This window comes from Balaenoptera borealis, assembly GCF_965194805.1.
Source record: "Balaenoptera borealis genome assembly, chromosome: 8".
In the NCBI taxonomy this organism is placed as follows: domain Eukaryota; kingdom Metazoa; phylum Chordata; class Mammalia; order Artiodactyla; family Balaenopteridae; genus Balaenoptera; species Balaenoptera borealis.
The window spans coordinates 30,778,197-30,802,968 of record NC_138865.1 but is presented as its reverse complement, the minus strand read 5'-3'; the positions used below and the strand labels follow the sequence as shown (position 1 = coordinate 30,802,968).

The 24,772-nt window shown below is 40.3% G+C and overlaps 1 protein-coding gene and 1 pseudogene across 11 annotated transcripts in view; one reads left to right on the top strand and one right to left on the bottom strand.

Moving 5' to 3' along the window:
- Positions 1-21,139, top strand: part of LOC309633819 (cyclin-dependent kinase 20-like) — a 45,243-nt pseudogene extending 24,104 nt beyond the window's left edge. Inside the window, exons 10-11 of the transcript XR_014249578.1 lie at positions 15,115-15,163; positions 20,990-21,139. The product of XR_014249578.1 is annotated as a cyclin-dependent kinase 20-like (transcript). The remainder of the gene's footprint in view (positions 1-15,114; positions 15,164-20,989) is intronic.
- Positions 17,717-24,772, bottom strand: part of LOC309634348 (contactin-associated protein-like 3) — a 181,428-nt gene continuing 174,372 nt past the window's right edge. For 8 of the 10 annotated variants that reach the window (XM_082404288.1, XM_082404294.1, XM_082404280.1 and 5 more), the window contains one exon: positions 23,812-24,199. In XM_082404288.1, coding sequence (XP_082260414.1) covers positions 23,834-24,199 — 366 coding nt within the window. In that variant the 3' untranslated portion in view covers positions 23,812-23,833. Of the gene's footprint in view, positions 22,078-23,811; positions 24,200-24,772 lie in introns of those variants that run through there. The other 2 variants (XM_082404295.1, XM_082404281.1) reach the window with 2 other exon arrangements.

Here is a 24,772-nt window from a genome sequence, read left to right as displayed (position 1 = left end):
TGGGAAGGGCATGTTCTGAGCAGGGCAGTTGCAGATATGCAACAGAAACTGTTTACAACCACAAGGCTGAATTAGCTTATCTGTAAACCTGGGTTCCTTGGGGACCAAGTGAGACGTTCCACGTGGAAGTTCACTTTATGCAGCCCTGCAAAGCCCAGGTCCTGAGTACAGCCCAGGTCCCCAGCACAGCCTAGGTCCCAAGCACAGCCCAGATCCCGGGCAGGGTGGGTAGTGTTGGGTCCTGCCTCCCTGCCCAGCCTTCTTCAGTTGAGCCATAGGTAACCACTGGGAGTGCTTCAGACATCCTGTGCCCAGTGCACATGAAGGACCCCACCCTCAATCCCCCTGCAATGGCACCAACCCCAGGCAGTCTCAACACCCACGCTCAGCCACTGCTCTCCTCCAGGACACACCTGTCTCCTCTCTGGTGGAACATTGCTTCTGTGTTGTGTTCCCTACCATGCTGTGCGGCCTGTGAGGATGGGCATCATATCCTTTACACCTACATGTCCCCAGTGTGCACTGGGTGATGGTCGAATGAATGAAAATAATAAGTGTTTAGGAAATAAATGGGCCCTATGTGAGTTGTTACATTAATTTTGTTGTTGCCTAGGGCACGGAGATCTGTCGAGCCCTCTACAGCCTGCAGCTCTGGTGAATTTGGTGACTTACCCTCGGCTGCAACTGGTTGTCACCGTGGACGAGCAGGGACTGATCAAAGTATGGAAAGCAGAGAACGGGTGTGAGCATGCCTCCTGCCTGCCTACATACTCGTCTTCATTGGAGGCCTGTGACTTTCCAGAAGGCCCCCTCCTGCTGGTGAGTGACCCAGCTCTCAGGAACCTCTGCTGTTTCCCAGGGTCTGTGGACCTGGCACCAGACCACTGTGCCAGGTGGCACTTCAAGCCAGGCCCTCCACATGGCAGACCAAGTGACCACATAATTCTGCTCGGTCCCCCAAGCTCCTCCTTGCCTGCCATGTGGAGGGCAGACTCCTCATCCCCCTTCGGCTCTAGTGTGCCACAGCCTGTTCCTTGGCCCCATCTCTGCAGCCTCTCACCCTTTCAGAGTGAGGTCCAGCCCTGTGGGCTGCCTGTGTTTTCTTGTCCACGGGCCCCTGCTTTCCTGTCTCCTGGTCCTACTCATAGTCTTTCTTCCCCTTGCAGTTCCTTCTCACTACTGCATTCTCACCCTTCTTTCCCCCTTTTCAAGTCTCCACGAGGGCCCAACTCAAAGGAAAACTGAGGCATGTTCGACAGAATGCAAGCATTTGCCTCAGATGATGAAGGCCTTCTGCTGCCAGGACATTTGTTTTAGAGGTGATTCTTGCGCATTGGGAGGGAGCATTTGGCCAGAGAGAAATGGCAAAAGTGGGTGTTAGCTGGCAGATTGAGGAAGTAGCTCTCACCTGGGGGCAGTATCCTCCTCCTGGAGGGAAGGAGGTCTTTGCAAGTGTGGGCAAACTGGCATCCCAAATATCAAGATGAGCAGACATCCAGGAACAGTTTCATATGTAAACAGAACTAACTCTGTAAAAGAACTAAGCTCGTAAACAAAAAAAGTAAAACCTGATGAAACAGATTTCACATAAACAACTCTAGTTGTTTAAAGAAGACTTTGGAATAAGTGTAATTAACATCTCCAGAGCAATTTGAGAATATATTGTGTAGATGAAGAGGAAGCCACTAAGTTTCTCTCCTGGGACTGGTAGAGCACATGATTCACACATACTTGTCAGTGAAGGACAATTAGAAAAATTAGAATATATATCAAGTGAGAGAGCTAAAAAGAGCAAACGGTTTCTAGGCCAAGATTCAGAAGATGGCAGAAATCAAAGTGCTGAGCCTAACAATGGGGCTGCTTTTGCCCTGGAGATGTTTACTACAAAGCTAAGGGGCTGAGCAGAGCTTAATAGCCAAGTAGACAAAAGTTGGACTGCAGGGCCACCAAGGAATGGAGCCCTGTGAATCCTCTTAGGTTGGGTGGGTTATCAAGTTTCAGCCTAAGAGTGAGGGTGGTCTGAAAGTAAACAGTCCCTGAACTGGCTGCAGCTGCCCAGTTACTGGCTGGGAGTAAATGAAAATCCTTTCTGGAGAAGGTTAACAACTCCCAAGGCCTCTCTTTTCAAATACAGTGTTCAGCACTCACTTAGAGATAAGTAGGCACATGAGGTAAGATGATATGAACTACCCAAGGCAATCTACAGATTCAGTGCAATCCCTATCAAACTACCATTGGCATTTTTCACAGAATTAGAGCAAAGTTTTTTTAAAATTACATGGAAATACAAAAGACCCCGAATAGCCAAAGCAATCTTGAGAAAGCAAAATGGAGCTGGAGGAATCAGACTCCCTGACTGCAGACTATACTACAAAGCTACAGTAATCAAAACAGTATGGTACTGGCACAAAAACAGAAATATATATCAATGGAATAAGTTAGAAAGCCCAGAAATAAACTCACGCTCCTATGATCAATTAATCTATGACAAGGGAGGAAAGAATACACAGTGGAGAAAAAGCAGTCTCTTTGATGTGTGGTGCTGGGAAAACTGGACAGCTACATGTAAAAGAATGAAATTAGAACATTCTCTAACACCATACACAAAAATAAACTGGAAATGGATCAAAGACCTAAATGTAAGGCCAGACACTATAAAACTCTTAGAGAAAAACATAGGCAGAACATTCTTTGACATAGACTGAAGCAATATCGTTTTTGACCCACCTCCTAGAGTAATGAAAATAAAAACAAAAATAAACAAATGTGACCTAATTAAACTTAAAAGCTTCTGGACAGCAAAGGAAACCATCAACAAAACAAAAAGATACCCATAGAACGGGAGAGAATATTTGCAAATAATGCAACTGACAAGGGGTTAATCTCCAAAATATACAAACAGCTCATGGAGCTCTATGTCAAAAAAACAAACAACCCAATCAAAAAATGGGCAGAAGATCTAAACAGACAGTTCTCCAAAGAAGATATACAGATAGCCAAAAAGCATATGAAAAGATGCTCAGCATCACTAATTATCAGAGAAATGCAAATCAAAACTACAATGAGGTATCACCTTGCACCTGTCAGAATGGCCATCATCAAAAAGTCTACAAACAGTAAGTGCTAGAGAGGGTGTGGAGAAAAGGGAACCCTCCTACACTGTTGGTGGGACTGTAAATTGGTACAACCACTATGGAGAACAATATGGAGGTTCCTTAAAAAACTTAAAATAGAGCTACCATATGATCCACCAATCCCACTCCTGGGCATATAGCTGGAGAAAACCATAATCCGAAAGGATACATACGCCCCTGTGTTCATTGCAGCACTATTTACAATGGCCAGGACATGGAAGCAACCTAAATGTCCATCAACAGAGGGATGGATAAAGAAGATGTGGTACATATATACAATGGAATATTACTCAGCCATAAAAAAAGAATGAAATAATGCCATTTGCAGCAAAATGGATGCTAAAACCTAAAGATTATCATACTAAGTCAAGTAAGTCAGACAAAGACAAATACCATATGATATCACTCATATGTGGAATCTAATTAAAAAAAAAAGATACAAATGAACCCATTTACAAAACAGAAGCAGACTTAATAGATATCAAAAACAAACTTATGGTTACCTAAGGGGAAACGTGGTGGGGAGGGATAAATCAGGAGCTTTGGACGAATACACACACTACTATATATAAGATAGATAACAAGAACCTACTGTATAGCACAGGGAACTTTACCCAATATTCTGTGATAACCTGTATGAGAAAAGAATGTAAAAAAGAACGAATATATGTATATGTATAACTGAATCACTTTGCTGTACAGCTGAAACTAACACAATGTTGTAAGTCAACTATACTCCATAAAAAAGAAAAAAAGATAACATGAACTAGAACCTGCAGGATAAACAGCTGACAATGTCAGTAGAGCCCCAGGGGATTTGGATATTGTAGTTAATAGACACAAACACTAGCACACCTGTGGTTGCCCTGCTCAAGGAGATAAATTTCAACAGAGAACTTAAAGCCGTGAAAAATGACATACAGATTTGGAAAAGAACCAAGTAGAAAGAAATTCTGGAGTAGCAAAACTGAATAACAAACGTTAGGACTCAGCGGATGAATTTAATAGCAGAGTGGACAGTTGAATCCCACAAAAGTCTGGGGTGGGTGGGGGGAGCTTTTGGGCCACTGGCAGTGTTCTTAACTTCGGTGGTGACATGAATATTTACTTTGTAAAAATGTACTGAGCTCTTATGTTTATGTCTTGTGCAATTTTCTATGTGTATTATATACATCAATTAAGAAGTTAAGAGTATGAAAGAATTAGTGAACTGGAAGATAAAAGTAATTATCTACAATGGAATGGGGAGACGAGGAGTGGTAAATGTGGAAGAGAGGCTAAGAGATGGAGACCAGTGCTTCTCAGACTTGAATGGGATGTGACTCACCTGTGGATCTTGTTTAAATGAAGATTCTGATTCAGTGGATCCCTGGGGATGCCTGAGATGCTGAGTTTTTAGAAGCTTCTTGAGAATATTGATGCTATCAGGTCATAGACCACACTTTGAATGGCGAGGCCATAAAGAATCCATGAAAAAATTTTAGTATTTTTTTATTTTATATCCTAGGAGTAGGTGAGGCAGGGACGCATAGGAAACATTTGAAGAGATGATGGTAGATATTTTTCCAAAATAGACTAAGGACAGTACTCCATGGAATCAAGAAGGCCCTGCAAACCCCAAGCAGGGTAAATAAAAATAAATCTGCATATAGACCCATCAGAGTGAACTGAGATAACTGAAGACTAAGAAAAATGTATTTAATAGCAGCGAGAGGAAGTAAAATGACCTTCGTGTAATACTAATGAGACTTCTTCAGGCAGAGGGAAAATGATCACAGACGAAATGTCAGAGAAGCAGGAAAGATCGATGAGCAGCAACAGTGGTAAATATGAGGAAATCTAAATATTGACTGTATAAAACAGCAACAACAATGCCTTGTGGACTTTAAACTATATGTAGAAATAAAATGCATGACTTTAGCATTTAGGCTAGGGGAGGTTTATGAGGAACTAAAAGGTCTAAGCTCCTTGAATTGTCGGAGAAGATTAAATGTACCAATTAGCAGTATACTTTATAAGGCAGGCTGCAAATAGTAATCTCTCGTCTAACTCCTAGAAGAATAGTATACAGCATATAGCTTCTAAATCATAAGAGGAAGATGAATGTGTCTTGTGGTTGCACCATAGGGGGCAGGATCAACCTGACCCAAAATGTGGCTTGGTTATTGTTGACTGAAAAAAAAAAAATGCACAACCTAAAAGTTGAGAGTTATGTTTTATTGGGTGGACTTTCTGAGGACTTCAGGCCCGGGACATGGCATCTCAGATGACATTGCAGAAACTGTTCCGAAGAGGCAAGGGTGGGGAGCCAGTATATATAGGAGATTCTCAGCAAAAGACCAGGTAGTCAGAACATCAAAAGATTACTGTTAATAAAAGAAAAACAGATTTCTCAAGTTATGGAATTTAGCACTTTTCTATGTTGGGGAAGATGCAAGAGCCTGGGCTCACTGAAATCATTCCTTTGATATGCACCTTCAATATCTGGGGCCAGTATCCTGTGTATTCTTATCCTGAGTTTCCTCAGGGTACACTGGCAGAACCAGGGGGTGTGGCAGTGGCTGAGGGTTTGGCAGTGAGCAGCCCGTTTGTCTACATCCTGGGTTCCCTTAGGGCTCACCCTCCGGTGGCTGTAATATGATGGCTTGATGGCTGCAACATCCTTTGTTTACTGATATGGCAGGCAACATTTTAGTTCTCATTATCAAGACTGATGATGCCACACATGCAGCGAGTGGGAGTGAAAAGGTCCATTTTTCACAGAATGAGACTTTGCTGGGAGAGCAGGGTGGGCTCCCAGGAGGCAGCTCTGGAAATGGCCTGAGGAAGCAGGGAGGAGTTACTGACTCTGGCTTTCCCTGTGGTTTGGGAGGTGGGGTTCTTACCCTGGGCCAGGGTTTACTGGTGTGAATTCTCTGCAGGTGCCCCTTTCTTATCAGCTTGCCCTGGGGTAAGAGAGGGGGGTGGTCCTTAAAGGCTATCAGCTGTCAAACATCAAAAATGGAGTAAGTTATTATGATGCATTTCTGATGTTTGATGACTGACAGGTGCATGTTTCATTTCCCCGAACCTGAACTTGTATAAGTAGGCCATATGGTCCTCTGTGAGGCCTGCGTTCTAAATTGGCAGATGAAGGGAAGTTCTCTTGAATGACTTGCTCAAGAGCTTGGTGTTGTGTGTTTTTAAAGTGAAATGAGAGTCTTGGTCACTGTTGGTAATGTCTGGGTCTCCAAAGGGGATAGGAGTGCCTGCTATGTGCAGACATGTGTGACTATCATTTATATTTGGGGTGTTTGGGGGGCAAGAGGTCCTGAGGTCTTCCTCCCAAACGGGAAAGCTTGGATGAGAATTTAGTTTCTGCATTGGCTGGCCACATGGCCATGCCACTGGCAATGGCCAAAGAGTGTAAACATGCTGGTTGTTTGCTGGGGCATCAAGGGCTAAGGTGACTGAGATGACAGCCTGAAGGTCAACCATTTGTGTGGACTGTTGTGTCTGTCCTTTATCAGGGACACCTGGTAAGGTACGGGCAGCAGCAGTGCTCTGGTGGGCTGTGTGGCATGGGACAGTGTCAGTGCTGTCTACACCACGAGAGACTTCCCTTTCTTGTCTACTCAGAGGGTGGCCTGCTCTAGTGTCATTGCCTGTGGCAAGGGTCTGAGGACAACAGGAAGCTACTTCCTCCTGCACCAGATGGCCAGGCCTGCCTTCATCCTGAAGATGTCATTTCTGTCTTAGCAAGGAGGCTTCAGTGGCTGTGTGGAGCCTGCAGGATGCTACCTCCACGTCCCAAGGCATAATACGTACCTGGGAACAGAGAGTCACCTGTGATCTGAACCTGAACCTGTGATCACCTCTGTCACCGCTAGGGCCCAGATGTAGCCTGCAGCTTTCACTTTGATGGTGCGTTGTGCGGGGCTGAGGTCGGTAGGTTTTGTATCAGAAGCACTGATTTTCTTGAGGTTGCCCTGTCGGAGGATGGGGCAGGATCAACCCCCTACACAAAATTTGGCTCAGATTTGGAGACTGCTGACTTTACACATGCACCAGTGGGGTACGGAAAAGGGTATCCCCCCAAAATTCAGGTCTACCCAGAGCCTCAGAATGTGACCTTCTTTGGAAACGGTGCTGCTGCGATGTATTTTATTTATTTATTTATTTATTTATTTATTTATTTATTTATTTAACATCTTTATTGGAGTATAATTGCTTTACAATGGTGTGTTAGTTTATGCTTTATAACAAAGTGAATCAGCTATACATACACATATACCCCCATATCTCCTCCCTCTTGCATCTCCCTGCCACCCTCCCTATTCTGCGATGTATTTAGTTAAGGATCTCAAGATGAAATCATCCTGGATTTAGTCTGGGCCTTTAATCTAACGGTATCTTGCTAAGAAGAGGAGAGGGCACAGAGACACACACAGAGAAGCCATGTGCAGATGCCGCAGACATTGGAGTGTGCTGTTACATGCCAAGGAAAGCACTAGAACCTTCAGAGGAAGCAGAGCCCTGCTGGTACCTTGACTTTGGGCCTCTAGCCTCCAGAACTGTGAGGGAGTAAATTTTTGTTTTTTTAAGCCACCCTGTTTTGTTACTTCAGCCCTAGGAAATTAATACAAGACTCATCTAAAACAGAACACTTAAGGAGGATGGAATTAAAAGGATGGGAAAATGATAGGCGTTGGAGATGCCAACCAGAAGCAAGCTCACACAGCTGGTAATGTTAGACGAGAAGACCGGAAGATGAAAGTTTTTACTAGATCTTAGGGGTCATTTCAAAATAATAATTTGATCAGCCTCCCAGAAAGATACAGCGAGGCTAATTTTGAATGCACTTTAAAGTATGGCCTAAAATATATATGGAACAAAAATGTGTGGAATTTCAAGGAGAAATGGTTAAAGTTGCAAGCATCACGAGAAATTTCTGTTACCTGGCTAAAGAGAGATGATCTGGGCGGGCCCACTTTAATTCCATGAGTGCTTCAAAGGCAGAGAGTTTTCTCTGACTGGTCACAGAAGAGGAAGTCAGAGACTCACGGGTGCGGGGGCCTCCCGTGCTGGCTGCCAGGCTGTCGGTGGGCCTGAGGACAAGAATAGTCTCTGCCACCAGCCAGCAGGCAGGGAAACCTTAGTTCTGTAGCCACAATGTCCTGGACTGCCAACAACCTGAATGGGGCCCCAATGAGAACCCAGCACCTTGACGCCTTGGCTTAGCTTTGTGTGACTTCGTCTCACGGGTTATTGGGAAGATGATCTACATATAGGTCTGTGGCTCATTTCAAGTTAAATTATATTTGTGTGCATGGTCAGCGTCAGGGTTCATTTTTATTTACAAATGGGTATCCAGAATTTGTAGGGAAGACCATCCTTTCTTCATCAAATTATATCATCACCTTCGTTTGTCAAAATATCAAATGACTGTATGTGTTATATGTGTTATATGTTGAACATGTGGGTCAGTCTCCACTGATCTGTTTGTCTGTCCTCATGACAGTAACACAGGGTCTTGTTTCCCGCAGATTACAGTTAAGTCGTGACCTCCAGCATTTTCTTTTTTGGAAAATATATCCATTTCCATAAAATTTGTCAAGTCAGCTTGGAAATTTCTACAAAACTGCTTACTGGGACTTTGATTACTTTGAATCTATAGATTGATTTGGGGATAACTGACATCTTAATGTTTAGTCTTCTAAGCCATGAACATGGCATATATGACCCCATTTATATAGGCCTTCATTTATTTCTCTCAACAAAGTTTTGTAGGTTTAAGTGAACAGGGCTTGCACATATTTTGTTAAAATTATTCATAAGTATTTTTATACGATTTAAATGTTATTTTAAAATTTGATTTTCCAATATTTTCTTTGCTAGTATACAGCATATATAGAAATACATAAATAATTGTATGATCAAGCCACCCAAGATGGCTCTTCTCTTGCTCGCTGTACAACCCCTGCCCGACCAGTCCTCCTTCATCTACACACTACTCACATCACCAACCTTCCCTCCTAATACATACTTGCCCCCGGCCCCAGCTAGTGATTGTTCTAATCTTTAGATCAGAGCACCTCCACGGTGATAGCTTATCAAAGGGACGGTGAGGGACGTGCCCCTCTGCTTGTTTCCCTGGTAACCGATGAGCCAACCTGATGTCAATTCCCCCTATAACCGGTGACCTCCCCGAGCCCTGGGAGCAAAGACTACTACCATGTCCTGCCCGCTGTCTGCCGCACACCGTGGAGTGTTGCTCCAGGACATGTAAGCTCCTCCATCCATTAAACCACTGATGTCTATGTCGCTCACTTCAGGCTCTTTCTTCGGTCTCGAGGCTGGGCAAGTGCAGGGCTTGCAGGCCTGTAGGGTGCAACGCAACAGTAATACATAGGGGTATGTATAGTTTTGTATTTACAAAAAAATTTCTGTGCATACTATATGTAGCATACGTAGAAATCATTTGTGTATAAATATAAATAGAAATGCATTCGATTTTTGTATATTGACCCGTATTCAACTGCCTTGCTAAATTTACATATTAATTCTTTGTGTGTGTGTGTGTGTGTGTGTGTGTGTGTGTGTGTGTGTGTGTGTGTGTGTTTTGAGCACTTAGAGTAAATCTAATTTCTTTTTTTTTATAAACATCTTTATTGGAGCATAATTACAAGGTGTTAGTTTCTGCTGTATAACAAAGTGAATCAGCTATATGTATACATATATCCCCATTTCCCCTCTCTCTTGCATCTCCCTCTCACCCTCCCCATCCCACCGCTCTAGGTGGTCACAAAGCACCGAGCTGATCTCCCCGTGTAATCCAGCTGCTTCCCACTAGCTATCTATTTTACGTTTGGTAGTGTATATATGTCCATGCCACTCTCTCACTTCGTCCCAGCTTATCCTTCCCCCTCCCCATGTCCTCAAGTCCATTCTCTACATCTGCGTCTTTATTCCTGTCCTGCCCCTAGGTTCTTCAGAACCTTTTTTTTTTTTTTTCTTAGATTCCATATATATGTGTTACCATATGGTATTTGTTTTTCTCTTTCTGACTTACTTCACTCTGTATGACAGACTCTAGGTCCATCCACCTCACTACAAATAACTCAGTTTTGTTTCTTTTTATGGCTGAGTAATATTCCATTGTATATATGTGCCACATCTTCTTTATCCATTCATCTGTTGATGGACACTTAGGTTGCTTCCATGTCCTGGCTATTGTAAATAAAGCTGCAATGAACATTGTGGTACATGACTCTTTTTGAATTATGGTTTTCTCAGGGTACCTGCCCAATAGTGGGATTGCTGGGTCATATGGTAGTTCTATTTTTAGTTTTTTAAGGAACCTCCATACTGTTCTCCATAGTGGCTATATCAATTTACATTCCCACCAACAGTGCAAGAGTGTTCCCTTTTCTCCACACCCTCTCCAGCATTTATTGTTTGTAGATTTTTTGATGATGGCCATTGTGACCGGTGTGAGATGATATCTCATTGTCGTTTTGATTTGCATTTCTCTAATAATTAATGATGTTGAGCATTCTTTCATGTGTTTGTTGGCAATCTGTGTATCTTCTTTGGAGAAATGTCTATTTAGGTCTTCTGACCATTCTTGGATTGGGTTGTTTGTTTTTTTGATATTGAGCTGCATGAGCTGCTTGTAAATTTTGGAGATTAATCAATCCTTTGTCAGTTGCTTCATTTGAAAATATTTTCTCCCATTCTGAGGGTTGTCTTTTGGTCTTGTTTATGGTTTCCTTTGCTGTGCAAAAGCTTTTAACTTTCATTAGGTCCCATTTGTTTATTTTTGTTTCTATTTCCATTTCTCTAGGAGGTGGGTCAAAAAGGATCTTGCTGTGATTTATGTCATGGAGTGTTCTGCCTATGTTTTCCTCTAAGAGTTTCATAGTATCTGGCCTTCCATTTAGGTCTTTAATCCATTTTCAGTTTATTTTCATGTATGGTGTTAGGGAGCATTCTAATTTCATGCTTTTACATGTAGCTGTCCAGTTTTCCCAGCACCACTTATTGAAGAGGCTGTCTTTTCTCCACTGTATATGCTTGCCTCCTTTATCAAAGATAAGGTGACCATATGTGCCTGGGTTTATCTCTGGGCTGTCTATCCTGTTCCATTGATCTATATTTCTGTTTTTGTGCCAGTACCATACTGTCTTGATTACTGTAGCTTTGTAGTATAGTCTGAAGTCAGGGAGCCTGATTCCTCCAGCTCCGTTTTTCTTTCCCAAGATTGCTTTGGCTATTCAGGGTCTTTTGAGTTTCCATACAAATTGTGAGATTTTTTTGTTCTAGTTCTGTGAAAAATGCCAGTGGTAGTTTGATAAGGATTGCATTGACTCTGTAGATTGCTTTGGGTAGTAGAGTCATTTTCACAATGTTGATTCTTCCAGTCCAAGAACATGATATATCTCGAGTAATATAATTATATATGTATGTATTATATATATAATATATTAGAGTTAGATATATTTATAAATATAAAATATATCATAATTATGTTATTTATATAATAAATATAAAATAAATACATTTATATTATAATTATATATATATAAATATATTATATAATATATATATTTTTTATATATAAAAATATATATACTTTGTGGTATAAAATTGGTTAAAGCAGTCAGAAAATAACTACCCATAAGGAATAGATTTATAATTTAACTACATTAAAATGTAAAAGTTCTGTACATTAAAACACTATTTAAAAATTGAAAGATAAAGTAATGAGTGTCAGAGAATATTTTCTAAAGTTATAAACAATAAAGGATTAAAATGTATATACATATATATTTTTTTAAATTTAAACATATAATTTTAAATCTCTGATTCAATAGGAAGGCAGGCAATGTATAGAAAATAGGTGGTGCTTCATAATAGAGAAAATAAAAATGGCCAAAAAGATATGAAAATTTACTTAAAATCATTATTATTCAAGGAAGTGCATATTAAACTATGGTGAGATACCACTCTATCCCCTCAGACTGGCAAACATTAAAAACCTTTAGAATTATGAGTGTTGTTGAGGATATGTCACAACAAGAACTCATTCAGCACTGGAGGCAGTGCATATTAATCCGTCCCTTTGGAAAACAAGTTGTTATTAAATGGTAAAGTGGTGATATTCCTATCACCACCCCTAGGAATATATAACTTTGAGAAGCTCATGCGCACATGAACCATGACAGTATGAACAAGATTGTTCATAAAAGCAAGCATAGTAGTCCCAAATTAGAAACAACCCAAGTATTCATAAATAGTAAAATGGATAAATATGCTGCAGTAGAGTCATACAATGGAAATATTCTACAGAAATGCAAGTAAACAAACTAGAGCTCCATACAACAACATTGATGAATCTTACAAAAGGTTGAACAGAAGAAGGCATAAAAAAGTAAATCTGTGATTCCATAGATTCCATTTATATGCAACTCAGAAATAAGCAAAACTAACTTGTATTGTTTAGAGATGTAAACATAGGAGATAAAATCATAAAGCAAAGCAGAGAAATGATCACTATGACAATCAAGATTGTGATTGCACATAAACTGGAGCAAGAGGGTTTTGATCATGAAAGAACACTCATATTCTTTTTGGGGACCTGCAATTTTTAATTTCTTAAGCTGAGTAGTAATTACATTAGTGTTTGCTTTATAATACTTTGTTAAATTGTACATCTATGTTTTGTTTGCTTTTGCACATACATTGTGTTTAACAATAAAAATTTTTAAATTATATATTACTTATATGTTGTAAAAAGATTTACCACAAAATTCAACAGTTTAAGTAGGCAAATACTTATTATCTCACACATTTTCTGAAGGCCAGGCCTTTGTGAGTGTCTTAGCCGGGTGGCCTTGGGGTCAAGCCATTGGCCAGGGCTGTAGTCATATGGCTTGACTGGGGCCGGAGGATCCACTTCCATGAAAGTTCACACACATGTCTGTTGGTTGGGGGCCTCAGCTCCTTACCATGTGGGCCACTTCACAGGGCTGCTTGAGTTTCCTTACCACATGACAGCTGACTTCCTCCAGAGTGAATGATTCAAGAGAGAAAGAGAAGAGAGCAATGCCTTTCATAACCTAGTATCAGAAGTCAAACATTGTCAATTTGCCACATTCTATTCATTAAAAGGAAGTCATTAAAGTCCAGTCCATGATGAAGATAGAGGAATTAAACTCCATCTCTTCAAGGGAATGGTATCAGAGTATTTGTGGACATATTTTAAATCACCATAAATTTTATCAGAAGTCTACTATAAACAAATTCAATGTAGAGTACCTATATTAGGAAAAGTATTTGCAACATATAGGAAAGCAAAATGACTTAATCTATTATAAATGAGGATAAGAACTCAATATACACACTGAAAAAAGACATGAAAAAATTCTAATGAGCATATAAGAGGAAAAATATAAACATTGCTAGTGAAAATGAAAATCTGAGTTTTTACAGCTTTTCTGGAAGAAATGTCACGTATATTGTATATTAGTGTGGAGACTTAAACCACTTAATATACGAAGAATTTATTTCTTTAAAAGGGAATAAAGACACAGACCTACTAGAGAATGGACTTGAGGATACGGGGAGGGGGAAGGGTAAGCTGGGACAAAGTGAGAGAGTGGCATGGACATATATACACTACCAAACGTAAAATAGATAGCTAGTGGGAAGCAGCCGCATAGCACAGGGAGATCAGCTCGGTGCTTTGTGACCACCTAGAGGGGTGGGATAGGGAGGGTAGGAGGGAGGGAGATGCAAGAGGGAAGAGATATGGGGACATATGTATATGTATAACTGATTCACTTTGTTATAAAGCAGAAACTAACACACCACTGTAAAGCAATTATACTCCAATAAAGATGTTTTTAAAAAAAGGGACCAATATGTATAAAATATGTATGGAGATGTTTATTTTACATTATTTGTAGAAGAAAAAATCTGAAACAAATGGAATGACCAATAAGTACAGAAATGTTTGAATACATTATGACACATCCATGATGTGAAAACATTTTTAAAACTTTCTATTGACAAATAGTGTACATACAGAAAAGTGCAATATTGCATGCATAAAGCCCAAAGAAATATCACTATCTGGTCATACTCATGATATCAGCATTCTAATCAAGAAAGAGAACAAGGCCAGAACCCCCAAAGCCCTCTCAGCTTCCTTGTAGTCTCAAACTTCTCTGAGTAACCACTATCCTGACATCTGAGAACATAGATTAATGTTGCTTTTTTTGGTACTTTGCATGCGTGAAATCATATAGTATGTTATGTGGTATATTATATAGTTGACGCTTGAACAACACTGCTTTGAACTGTGGGTTCACTTATATGTGGGTATTTTTCAATAGTAAATAGTATAGTACTACACAGTCGGTGGTTGGTTGAATCTGCAGATGCAGAGGAACCAGGGATATGGAGAGTTGACTATAAGTTATACATGGCTTAACTCCCATGTTGTTCAAGGGTCAACTGTAGTTTTATTTTCCTTTGTATTCTATTTGTCAGATTCATCCATACTACATGTAGTTATAGGTAATTGATTCTCATTGCTGCATAGTACTTTATTGTGTCTCAACTCATTTATCCACAACAGTTTTAACAGGTATTTAGTTTCCAGCTTGGGACTATTATGATTAGTGCTATGAATATTCTAGTACATGTCTTTTGGTAAATAAATGTGCATATTTCTGATAGATATATACCTAGGAGCAGAATTGCTGGGTCATAGGATATGCATGTGTTTGGCTTTAGTAGACTCTGCCAAGCAGTATTCCAAAGTGGTTGGACCAATTTATGCTCCCAGTAAGAGTGTATGAGATTTACTGTTGGTCCACATTCATACCAACACTTGCTTTTTCCATGTTTTAGATTTCAGCTTTTGGATGTGTGTCATGAAGTGGTTCTCATAGATTTTCTTCTAGAAGCCTAATTGTTTTTTCTTCACATTTAGGTATGCAATCCATATGGAATTGATTTTTATGTATGGTATGAGGTGTCAGGTCACACTTATTTTTTCATATGGATATTCAATTGACCCAGCACCACTTACTGAAAAGATCCATCTTTACCATACTATTTTGATGATGATAGCTTTTTCGTATAGTTTGAAATCAGGGACCATGATACCTCCAACTTTGTTTTCTTATCAAGGTTGTTTTGACTATTTGGGTCTTTTGTGTGGAAAGATACACTGTGTTCATGAATTGGAAGAATTAATATTGGTAAAAATGACCATACTACCCAAGGCAATCTGCAGATTCAGTGCAATCCCTTTCAAAATACCAACAGCATTTTTCACAGAACTGCAATAAATTATTCTAAAATGTGTATGAAAACACAGAAGACACAGAATAATCAAAACAATCTTGACAAAGAAGAACAAAGCTGGAGGTATCATGCTCCCTGATCTTAAACTATACTACAAAGCTACAGTCATCAAAACAGTATGGTACTGGCACAAAAATAGATACATAAATCGTTAGAACAGAATAGAGAGCCCAGAATTAAACCCACACTTATATGGGCAATTCCTCTATGCCAAAGTAGGCAAAAATATACAATGGGGAAAAGATAGTGTCTTCACTAATTGGTGTTGGATAAACTGGACAGCTCCACGAAAAAGAATCAAACTGGACTACTTTCTCACACCATAAAAAAAAAAAAAACCAAAAAACTCAAAATGGATTAAAGCCTCAAACGTAAGACCTGAAAACATAAAACATCTAGAAAAACATAGTCAGTACACTCTTTGACATTGGTCTTAGCAATATTTTTTTGGATATGTGTCTTCAGGCAAGGGAAACAAAAGCAAAAATAAACAAATGGGACTACATCAAACCAAAAAGCTTTTGTATAGCAAAGGAAACTTTTAACAAAATGAAAAAAACAGCATGCTGAATAGGAGAAGGTATTTGCAAATGATATCCAATAAGGGGTTAATACCCAAAATATACAAAGAACTCATATAACCCAAAAGAACTCATATAACCCAATACCAACTGAAAAATTTGCAGAGGACCTAAATAGACATTTTTCCAAAGACATACATATGGCCAACAGACACATGAAAAGATGTTCAGCATTACTAAATATCAGGGGAATGCAAATCAAAACCACAATGAGATATCACCTCACACCTGTCAGAATGGCTATTACAAAAAGACAAGAAATAACAAGTGTTGGTAAGGATGTAGAGAAAAGGGAACCCTTGTGCACTGTTGGTGGTACAAATTGGTGTAGCCACTATGGAAAACAATATGGAGGTTCCTCAAAAAGTTAAAAATAGAACTACTATATGATCCAGCAATTCCACTTCGGGTATTTTTCCAAAGAAAACAAAAACATTAATTAGAAAAAATATATGCATCCCTATGTTTATTGCAGCACTACTTACGAGAGGCAAGATATGGAAACAACCTAAGTGTCCATCAATAGATAAATGGATAAAGATGTGGTATATTATACACAGTGGAATATTACTCAGCCGTAAAAAAGAATGAGATCTTTTGTGATTTTGATGTGACAACATGGATTGACCTAGAGGTTATTATGCTAAGTGAAATAAGTCCAAAATCCAAAAAGTAAAATCTACAAAACAGTACAAGATTCTATTAAAAAACTGAATTTTCAACATCTGCCTACAATAGCAAATCCAAATGGTCTTCTGAACTCTGACTCATAAAATCACACATAAAAAGATTCACAATAATTTCACCTAAAAGCTGATATCAGAAGCTGGCATCTACTAAAGAAACAATAAAAAATATGTTTTTGATTATTCAGTCATAAAAAAGAATGAAATCTTGCTGTTTGCAACATCATGGATGGACCTTTAGGGCACTATGCTAAGTGAAATAAGCCAGACAGAAAAAGATAAATACCATATCATCTCACATATATGGGACCTTATAAAACAAACAAAAAAATGTCAAGCTCACAGATAGAGAACAGACTGGTGGCTGCCTGAGGCAGGGGATGAGTGAGCCAACTGGGTGAGGGAGGTTAAAAGGTACAAACTTCCAGTTATCAAATGAGTAAGTCATGGGGTTGGAACTTTCACAGCATGGTGACTATGTACGTTAATAATACTGTATTGCCTATTTAAAGGTAGCTAGAAGAGTGGCTCTTCAAAATTCTCATCACAAGAAAAAAAGTGTTGTAACTATGTGAGGTGGTGGATGTTAAGTGGACTTATTGTGGTGATCACTCTGCAACATATACAAACATCAAATCATGACATTGTACACCTGCGACCAATGTAATGTTACGTCAATTATACCTCAATTAAAAAAATTTTAACAATAAAAGACAAAGAAAAAACTCTGAAAAATCTGTTCTTGTATTAATAACAAAAGTGTGTGTGTTTAACAACGGGTGGGATCTAAAAACACTCCACGGAATAATGGAAACTAGACCCAGAGTTTTGTCCAGAGAGTAGTGAGAAAAGCAGTTTCCCAGCAACACAGGCTGACCTGAAGGAGGCTAGTACAGATACTTAGAAGGCCTTAAATGCCAATGAAGCACCTGAACAGGTCCACGTGAAAGTTTTTCAAACTTGCTATTGCTATTATTATTTTTAATAGCAGCATCATTCTTATCCTGCAAATAAATCTCATTTTTTAACTAAGGAGTTAGAGTGGCTAGAGTTCTGCATTCTTTTCTCTACCAGAATAATTTTTATTATTATATATATTATTATTATATGTGACCTGGAGGGAGCCACTCACTCTTTGAGACCTTGTTACAGGGAAGAACCAAATCTGACTACACGGTGGATCTGTTTCTTTGACTTTAACCTTTGCCTTCCGCTGCTTTTGTTCACTAAAAGGATACTGTCTGTACATAATGGCCTGCCTGGGGAACCCTGTTCCTCTGCCTGAATGTTAAACCAAAGTGCCTTTGTTCAGGGAAACATACGGACTCTGCCCACCTGTGGATGGCTGCAATTAAAAAGAAATTAACACATCCCCTCCCTGAGGCTGGCCATTCCAGGGGATATTCGCAAAACTGATGGCCCTTTTACTTTACCTCCTCATCTCCTCCCCATCTCTGTGCTATAAAAGAAACTGGCATCCAAACCCCGATAAGATGGTTATTTTGAGACTTTAGTCCGCCGTCTTCTCGGTCTGCTGGCTTTCCGAATAACGTCGTATTCTTTCCCTCAATGCGTCATGTCTGATTCACTGGCCTGTCGTGCGGCAAGCACAGCAAGCTTGGACTCGGGAACAACCTTCGTTTATCCGGATGCGGGTGCTTTGTACCAGGTGAACTCTAAAGTTTTCCCTTCTGTAGATAAGTTTACCTCAACACGTTCCAGAAGGTAAAAGAATAATCTCTCCTTCTACTTGATTAAAGTAAGCAAACATCTACCTAAAGTGCACTTAAAATATTTGCTTTCCAGACATTTATGTAATATATTCCGCCATGAAAATCTCAAGTTGTGGTCAATGTGTTGGAAAAAGTATGCACTTAATCAGTATTTCCAGTTTGGGTTTATGGCCTCTTGGTGGAAGCAAGTCAGGAGAGTCAAAAGCAGAAAGAGATAACCATCTCCGTGTGTCCCACCACCTTCTCCTACAGCAAGAGGGAACCCACCTGCCCCATGGCTGAGCACAACTACACCACACAGGAACTCCCAGCGCCTGGCCCTGAAATCATCCGAAACCCAGGGCCAATGCAGATCTGTGAAACTGGGTCCTAAATGCTGCTTTTAATTGACATGCTTTTGTTACCTGTATTGTTTAGACAGCTGCAACGTAAGCATGATAGAAACATTGTTGAAATCAAGTCTTTTTCAAACACATTGCTAAAGTTATAGGCTTTTCCTTTTTTTTTCCCTCCTGCTTGAAATATTATTAATCTAGGATGGAACACAGCTCACCCTTCCTGTGCAGCAAAAGTACAGCTCAAGTTTCTCAATACTCTTTCTTTCCCAATCTTTCTAAATGATCAGGAAGAAAACATTTTAGAAGACATCTGGGAACATATCTTTTGCTGGCAAAGATGTTGAAAACAGAGAAAAAGTCAGAAAAAAATTACTTCCAATGACATCAAGACCGTATTTTGAAATTGTAACCGACCAGGGTTCTTGGCGTCCTTAAACAATAAAAATTGATCAAAGGCCAGACAAGAAATTCAGGCAAGGCTTTATTGGGGCCCCTGCTGCAGCAGTGGGCAGCGAGAACAAACAACAGGTTCCTTTGCTTGCGTGCTCCCTAAGCGGGGGCGAGCTTGCTGCTTATATGGCAGTGGTCCCCAAACCTTTTTGGCACCAGGGACAGGTTTCATGGAAGACCATTTTTCCACGGACCGGCAGGGGGTGGGGTGGGGGGATGTTTCAGGCAGTAATGTGAGCGATGGGGAGCAGGAGGTGAAGCTTTACTCGCTCCCCTGCCACTCACCTCCTGCTGTGCAGCCTGATTCCTACCAGGCTGCGGCCTGGGGGTTGGGGACCCCTGTTATATGGCGTGAGGGCAGGGGTGTGTCCAGGGGTCGGGCCAGAAGGGTGGCTTAGGTGGTTTGCCCACCGCTTAGGTGGTGTTGTGTGCAGGGGGCACGTGCAGTACCCTGCTTTTGCTCTGGGATCTTCGAAAGTGGCAGTTGGGTTTTTTGGTCTCTTTGTATCTTTTGTCCAGAATTTGCCCCAACTGGGCGTGCACGTCGTTATTTTTAGTCCCATACAGTTTCTTTGTTATTTTGTTGCTCGAGGAGAGGTGTGTCGAGGTGCAAGCACTGCAACACTGCAGCAGAGGGCCCCAGGTCCCAGCAAAGGGCCCCAGGTCCCAGCCTGTCTCAAAATCAATATATGGCTGTTGAAAACAATACTAGAACACTGCAAATAAAAGTATGTTATTTGATACATGGCACAAATTTAGTTCTGACAAATGAATTGGCTTCTAAACTTCAAGAGTAACACAAAAGAAGAAAATGAAGTATGGTTAGTGTTATTAAGGAATGCCTCAAAGGAGTGCTGGGTAGTGGGCATATTCTATTAGCAGCTTCAAGGAATTAAATACATTAATGAAATTAAAGGAATTAAAGTATTTAACTGTGAGTCTAGACTGTTTTAGGACTACTGGGAGAATAGCACTAACCCAGTGGCCTCCTGTATATGTTGAAAATAGTAATATGCAAATTGGGTCATTTGTACAAAATTTAGGAAGATTTCTCATTAAGAAGTTCCATTGACTTAAAGTGATACCAATATGTGTTTAGTTCAACATTAAACTACTTCAAATGGTAGGGAATTCCTTTAACCTACTGTTATGTTGAAGCCCTAACCCCCAGTACCTCAGAATGTGACTGTATTTGGAGAAAGGGTCTTTAAAGAGGTGATTAAGGTAAAAGGAGGCCATTAGGGTGGGTCCTAATCCAATCTGACTGGTGTCCTTACTAGAAGAGGAAATCTGGACACAGAGAAGCACCAGGGAAGTGTGCACACGGAGGAAAGACCATGTGAGGACACAGCAAGAAGACAGTCATTTGTCAGCCAGGGAGAGAGGCCTCAGAAGAAACCAACCCTGCCAACACCTCGATCTGGGACTTCTAGCTACCAGAACTGTGAGAAAATAAATTTCTGTTGTTTAACCGTCTGAATGTGGCATTTTGTTACTGCAGCCCGAGGAAAATAATACTCTTAGCTTCTGGATTGGCCTGTGGTGGCCTTGCTGAGTGACTTGGATCGGTGAGTCCCTTACGGCTCAGCCACAATCCGTTATACTCATGACCCTCAGGGTCTCACAAGGTTTGGATGCTAGGTGGGTGCCATGTTCGCTACCACTCTCTAAGTCTGCCTTATTTTCAAAGTAGTTTAAGTTTCTCCTCAGACCATCACTGACCAGTCTAGTTCTGGCAAGCAGAAGGCACTCGGTGGCATTGTTGAAATTCAGGAAGTTTTCAAGTTTAATTGTGTCTGCCAGTTGAATTCCCGGAAGAGTATGTGTCTGAGAAGGACCACGATGGTACCTCCTAGCTAACTCAGACCATCCTTAACCACATTCCACACCGTCCGTGCCTAACAGACACTTGTTCACTGACTCAATTTTCAGGGCCAATTGGTCATTTCTAGGCCTTTCCATTCTTTCTAGCGCAGGCTCCTTGTTTTCTCCTATAGAGAGGGCCAGTTCAGAGGTGTCCTCTATGAGTCATCGCTCTTAAGGACTCAGGGAAATTACCCTGAGTCCTTATTTTTGAAATGTGGCATCACTTATTTTTGAAATGGGACAGATTAAGCGCCTTACTAGGGAATGACCATTTCTTAGGTAATGAATGAAGGGCCTTGGTCATGCCCTCCTCGGGAGCAGAGCCTCCAGAGCTTCAGAAGGACTTGGTGTGTTCTGTCCACCTTAGCGCAGGACCATGCTGGTATTTTCATGTAAGAAACTAAGGGTGTTAAATCAGATCATCTTATTAAAATAATAGAATATAAGATTGAAGGTAAGAAAGACTGAAGGAAAGGAAGAAAAAAAATCAGAACCAAAAGAGATAACAGTGATAACATCGCAGGCCTGAGTCACCATCCTGAGAAAGGCTTGCTGGTGTCTAGGAACCTGAATTTTGGGAGGGCTTTCACCACTCCCAGAACTGATAAGAGTGGCTCACTGCTGCCTAAGATGTTTATGCAAACAATGTGGTTGGTGCTGAACACTTGCTTTCCTTCTGGAATCTGGGATTTTGATATGTACCAGGGAGAGGGTGCCTACATGACCATCCCCCATAAAAGCCTGGGCTCCTAGGCTGAGGCTAAGCTCCCCTCGTTGGCAACATTTCACACATGTTGTCCTCATGGCTGGAGGACTTAAGCGTGTCCTGTGTGGTTCCACTGGCAGAGGACTCGAGGGAGCTTGCCTCTGGTTTCCTCCAGACTTTGGTCCACTTGCCTTTTCCTTTGTTGACTGTACTTTGTGTCCTGCTGCTGTAATAGATCACAGCTGTGAATATAACGCTAGGCTGATTCCTGTGAGTCCTTCCAGTGAATCATGGAGCCTGGGAGTGGCGTGGGGGACCCCAATACAGGAGTGATCACGGAGAACTGCCAGAGGCAAAGAACCCAGAGTGGAATGCAGCCTGGAGACATTCCCTATAGGACACAAGTCACCTCCATGAGAACTGCACAGAACAAGCTCTTAACATAGCGTCCTCCTTTCCACCTGTCACAGATGGGCCTTTCATAATAACAGGAGATCTGTTCTGCATTTCCACACTTTCAAGTAACAATCACAGGTCACAGGAAGACGCGTGACACAACATACTTATATATTCCAAGCGCTTTATCTAGTAACGGGGCAACTCTACGAGGCTTTCTCAAGATTTGGCCCTTTCGGTGATTTCATTGCTTCTGAGAATGAGATTATTATCTTGTGCTCAATAAAACATACAAACAGATAAATGTGTTAATGTCTTTACTAACTGTTAGATTTGGATAGACTAGTATAGGCTATGTGTGGTAGGATTAATTCTTAGATTTGCCAAAGTCCAAAAGAAGAGAACCAGGTAAGCATCAAACTTCACACTTGTCATCACAAGAAAAAGAATGTGTAACAATGTGAAGTGATGTTTGTTAACTAAACTTATTGTGGTAATCATTTCACAATATATACATACATCAGATCATTATGTTGTACACTTTAAACTTACACAATGTCATGTGTCAATTACGTCTCAATAAAACTGGAAAATATATTTCACGCTAATGGTAGACATCTTGAACAAAAATTCCATTTTTAAATAATTTGTGAGGAAGAGTGAAAGCCACTGAACAACTAAACCCTTCTGAGACATTCCGTATGGATTTTTAACCTCTTTCAAGAGGCTAACTGTCCATTTTAATATTAGGGAAAAGTAGACAATCCTGCAACAGTGGAATGAAAAATTCCTCCATTCAAAATTTTCTTCTCAAATCAGAATATTTAGATTTATCCTATACTATGTTTGTAAGGGAAACATACTTACTATCACAAGATTTTGCTCTCCTTTATGCAAAAAATAGTAGCTCTCTTACAGTGTTTGTCACAATTCCGATTTCAGAGGAAGTGTTAACTTAAATAGGATTTAGCCAAATATGTTTAAAAATAGGTCAAGATCGGGACTTCCCCGGTGGTCCAGTGATTAAGACTTTGCCTTCCAATGAAGGGGGTGCAGGTTCAATCCCTGGTCAGGGAGCTAAGATCCCACATGCCTCAGGGCCAGAAAAGCAAAACAGAAAACAGAAGCAATATTGTAACAAGTTCAATAAAGACTTTAAAAATGGTCCACATCAAAAAGCTCTTTAAAAAAAATATGTCAAGATCAAACAGCTGTTTTGAAACTAATTGTGTATTTAAAGCTGTTTTGGTAGTTTTAGTGACAAAATAGAGATGCTTTTTTCTCAGCATTTTAAATTTGAGTTAGCAATACTGTTAAACCAAAATGATTAGGGTCATACGGTTCACACTGTAATTTCAAAATTAACTCTCACACAAGAGAAGTTAATCTTAGAATAGGACAAAGAAATATATATTTGAAAACTAAGTTTAAGTAAATGTGAAATAAGTCCTTTGCAACATGTAATTGCCATTTCAGAAGAAAAGTAAAAGGCTGTGTGTTAGTCAGAGCAGAGGTAAGACAATTCTCCATGGGTTTCTCACATTTCTGCACATGTTAGAAACAGAAGCACCGACAGCCCTTTATTCTCAGCTATCTTGCCAAGGATGTTTAGATAGAAAACAGCCTTGTAAGATAATGTCTTCTTCCAGAGGTAAGGGCAAGCATGCTTCCCTCCCAAAAGATTCTGATGCCCTGAACTCTTGTATTATAACCCACTGTGTGTGCAGGCATCCATCCGGGCCTATCCACACAGCCCCTGTGTGACTCAGGGTCAAGGAGAACCAAGGCAAATATTCGGATGCCCATGCTGGCTGCAGTGGTTTATGAGTAACCAAGTAAGTAATAGAGTCCTTTGTTTCTGACCCATAAGTCTTCTGTCTTCTACCTGCATCCATGGAAAACGGCAGCTTAACTTGTTGCAAATAGGGCAAAATCTCAGATACTCCAAAGTTCTGGATGGAAAGATTAAAGTTCATCTCTCAGAAGACTTACTATAGAATGCATATGAAAAGGTCTATGACTAAATAATCTATTTATTTCAGGTCACTATGCAAACATTTATATATTTTAACAGATTGATCTGCTCAATATGTTAAAATATATATGTATGTTTGTGCTCTTTTGTTTTTTATTGATGCATGATTAGAAATTCTTCTTTGTTTCCTTTTTAAAAATGGTATGTATTGCATTGTTTTGTGATAGAAAATAACAATGAAAAAAAATGTAGTCTGTGGTCTCACTAGTCAGAAAATCCCTGGTGAAATAAAAAATAAATAATAGATATAGGCACACTTGGCTAGAAAATTCAAATAGTACAGAAAAGCTTAAAGAACACAGAAGCCACTCTTTCCCCCAGCACCAACTTAACCATTTTTATGGTTTATTAAAATTGTCTGGGCTTCCCTGGTGGCGCAGTGGTTGACAGTCTGCCTGCCGATGCAGGGGACACGGGTTCCAGCCCTGGTCTGGGAAGATCCCACATGCCGCGGAGCAACTAGGCCCGTGAGCCACAACTACTGAGCCTG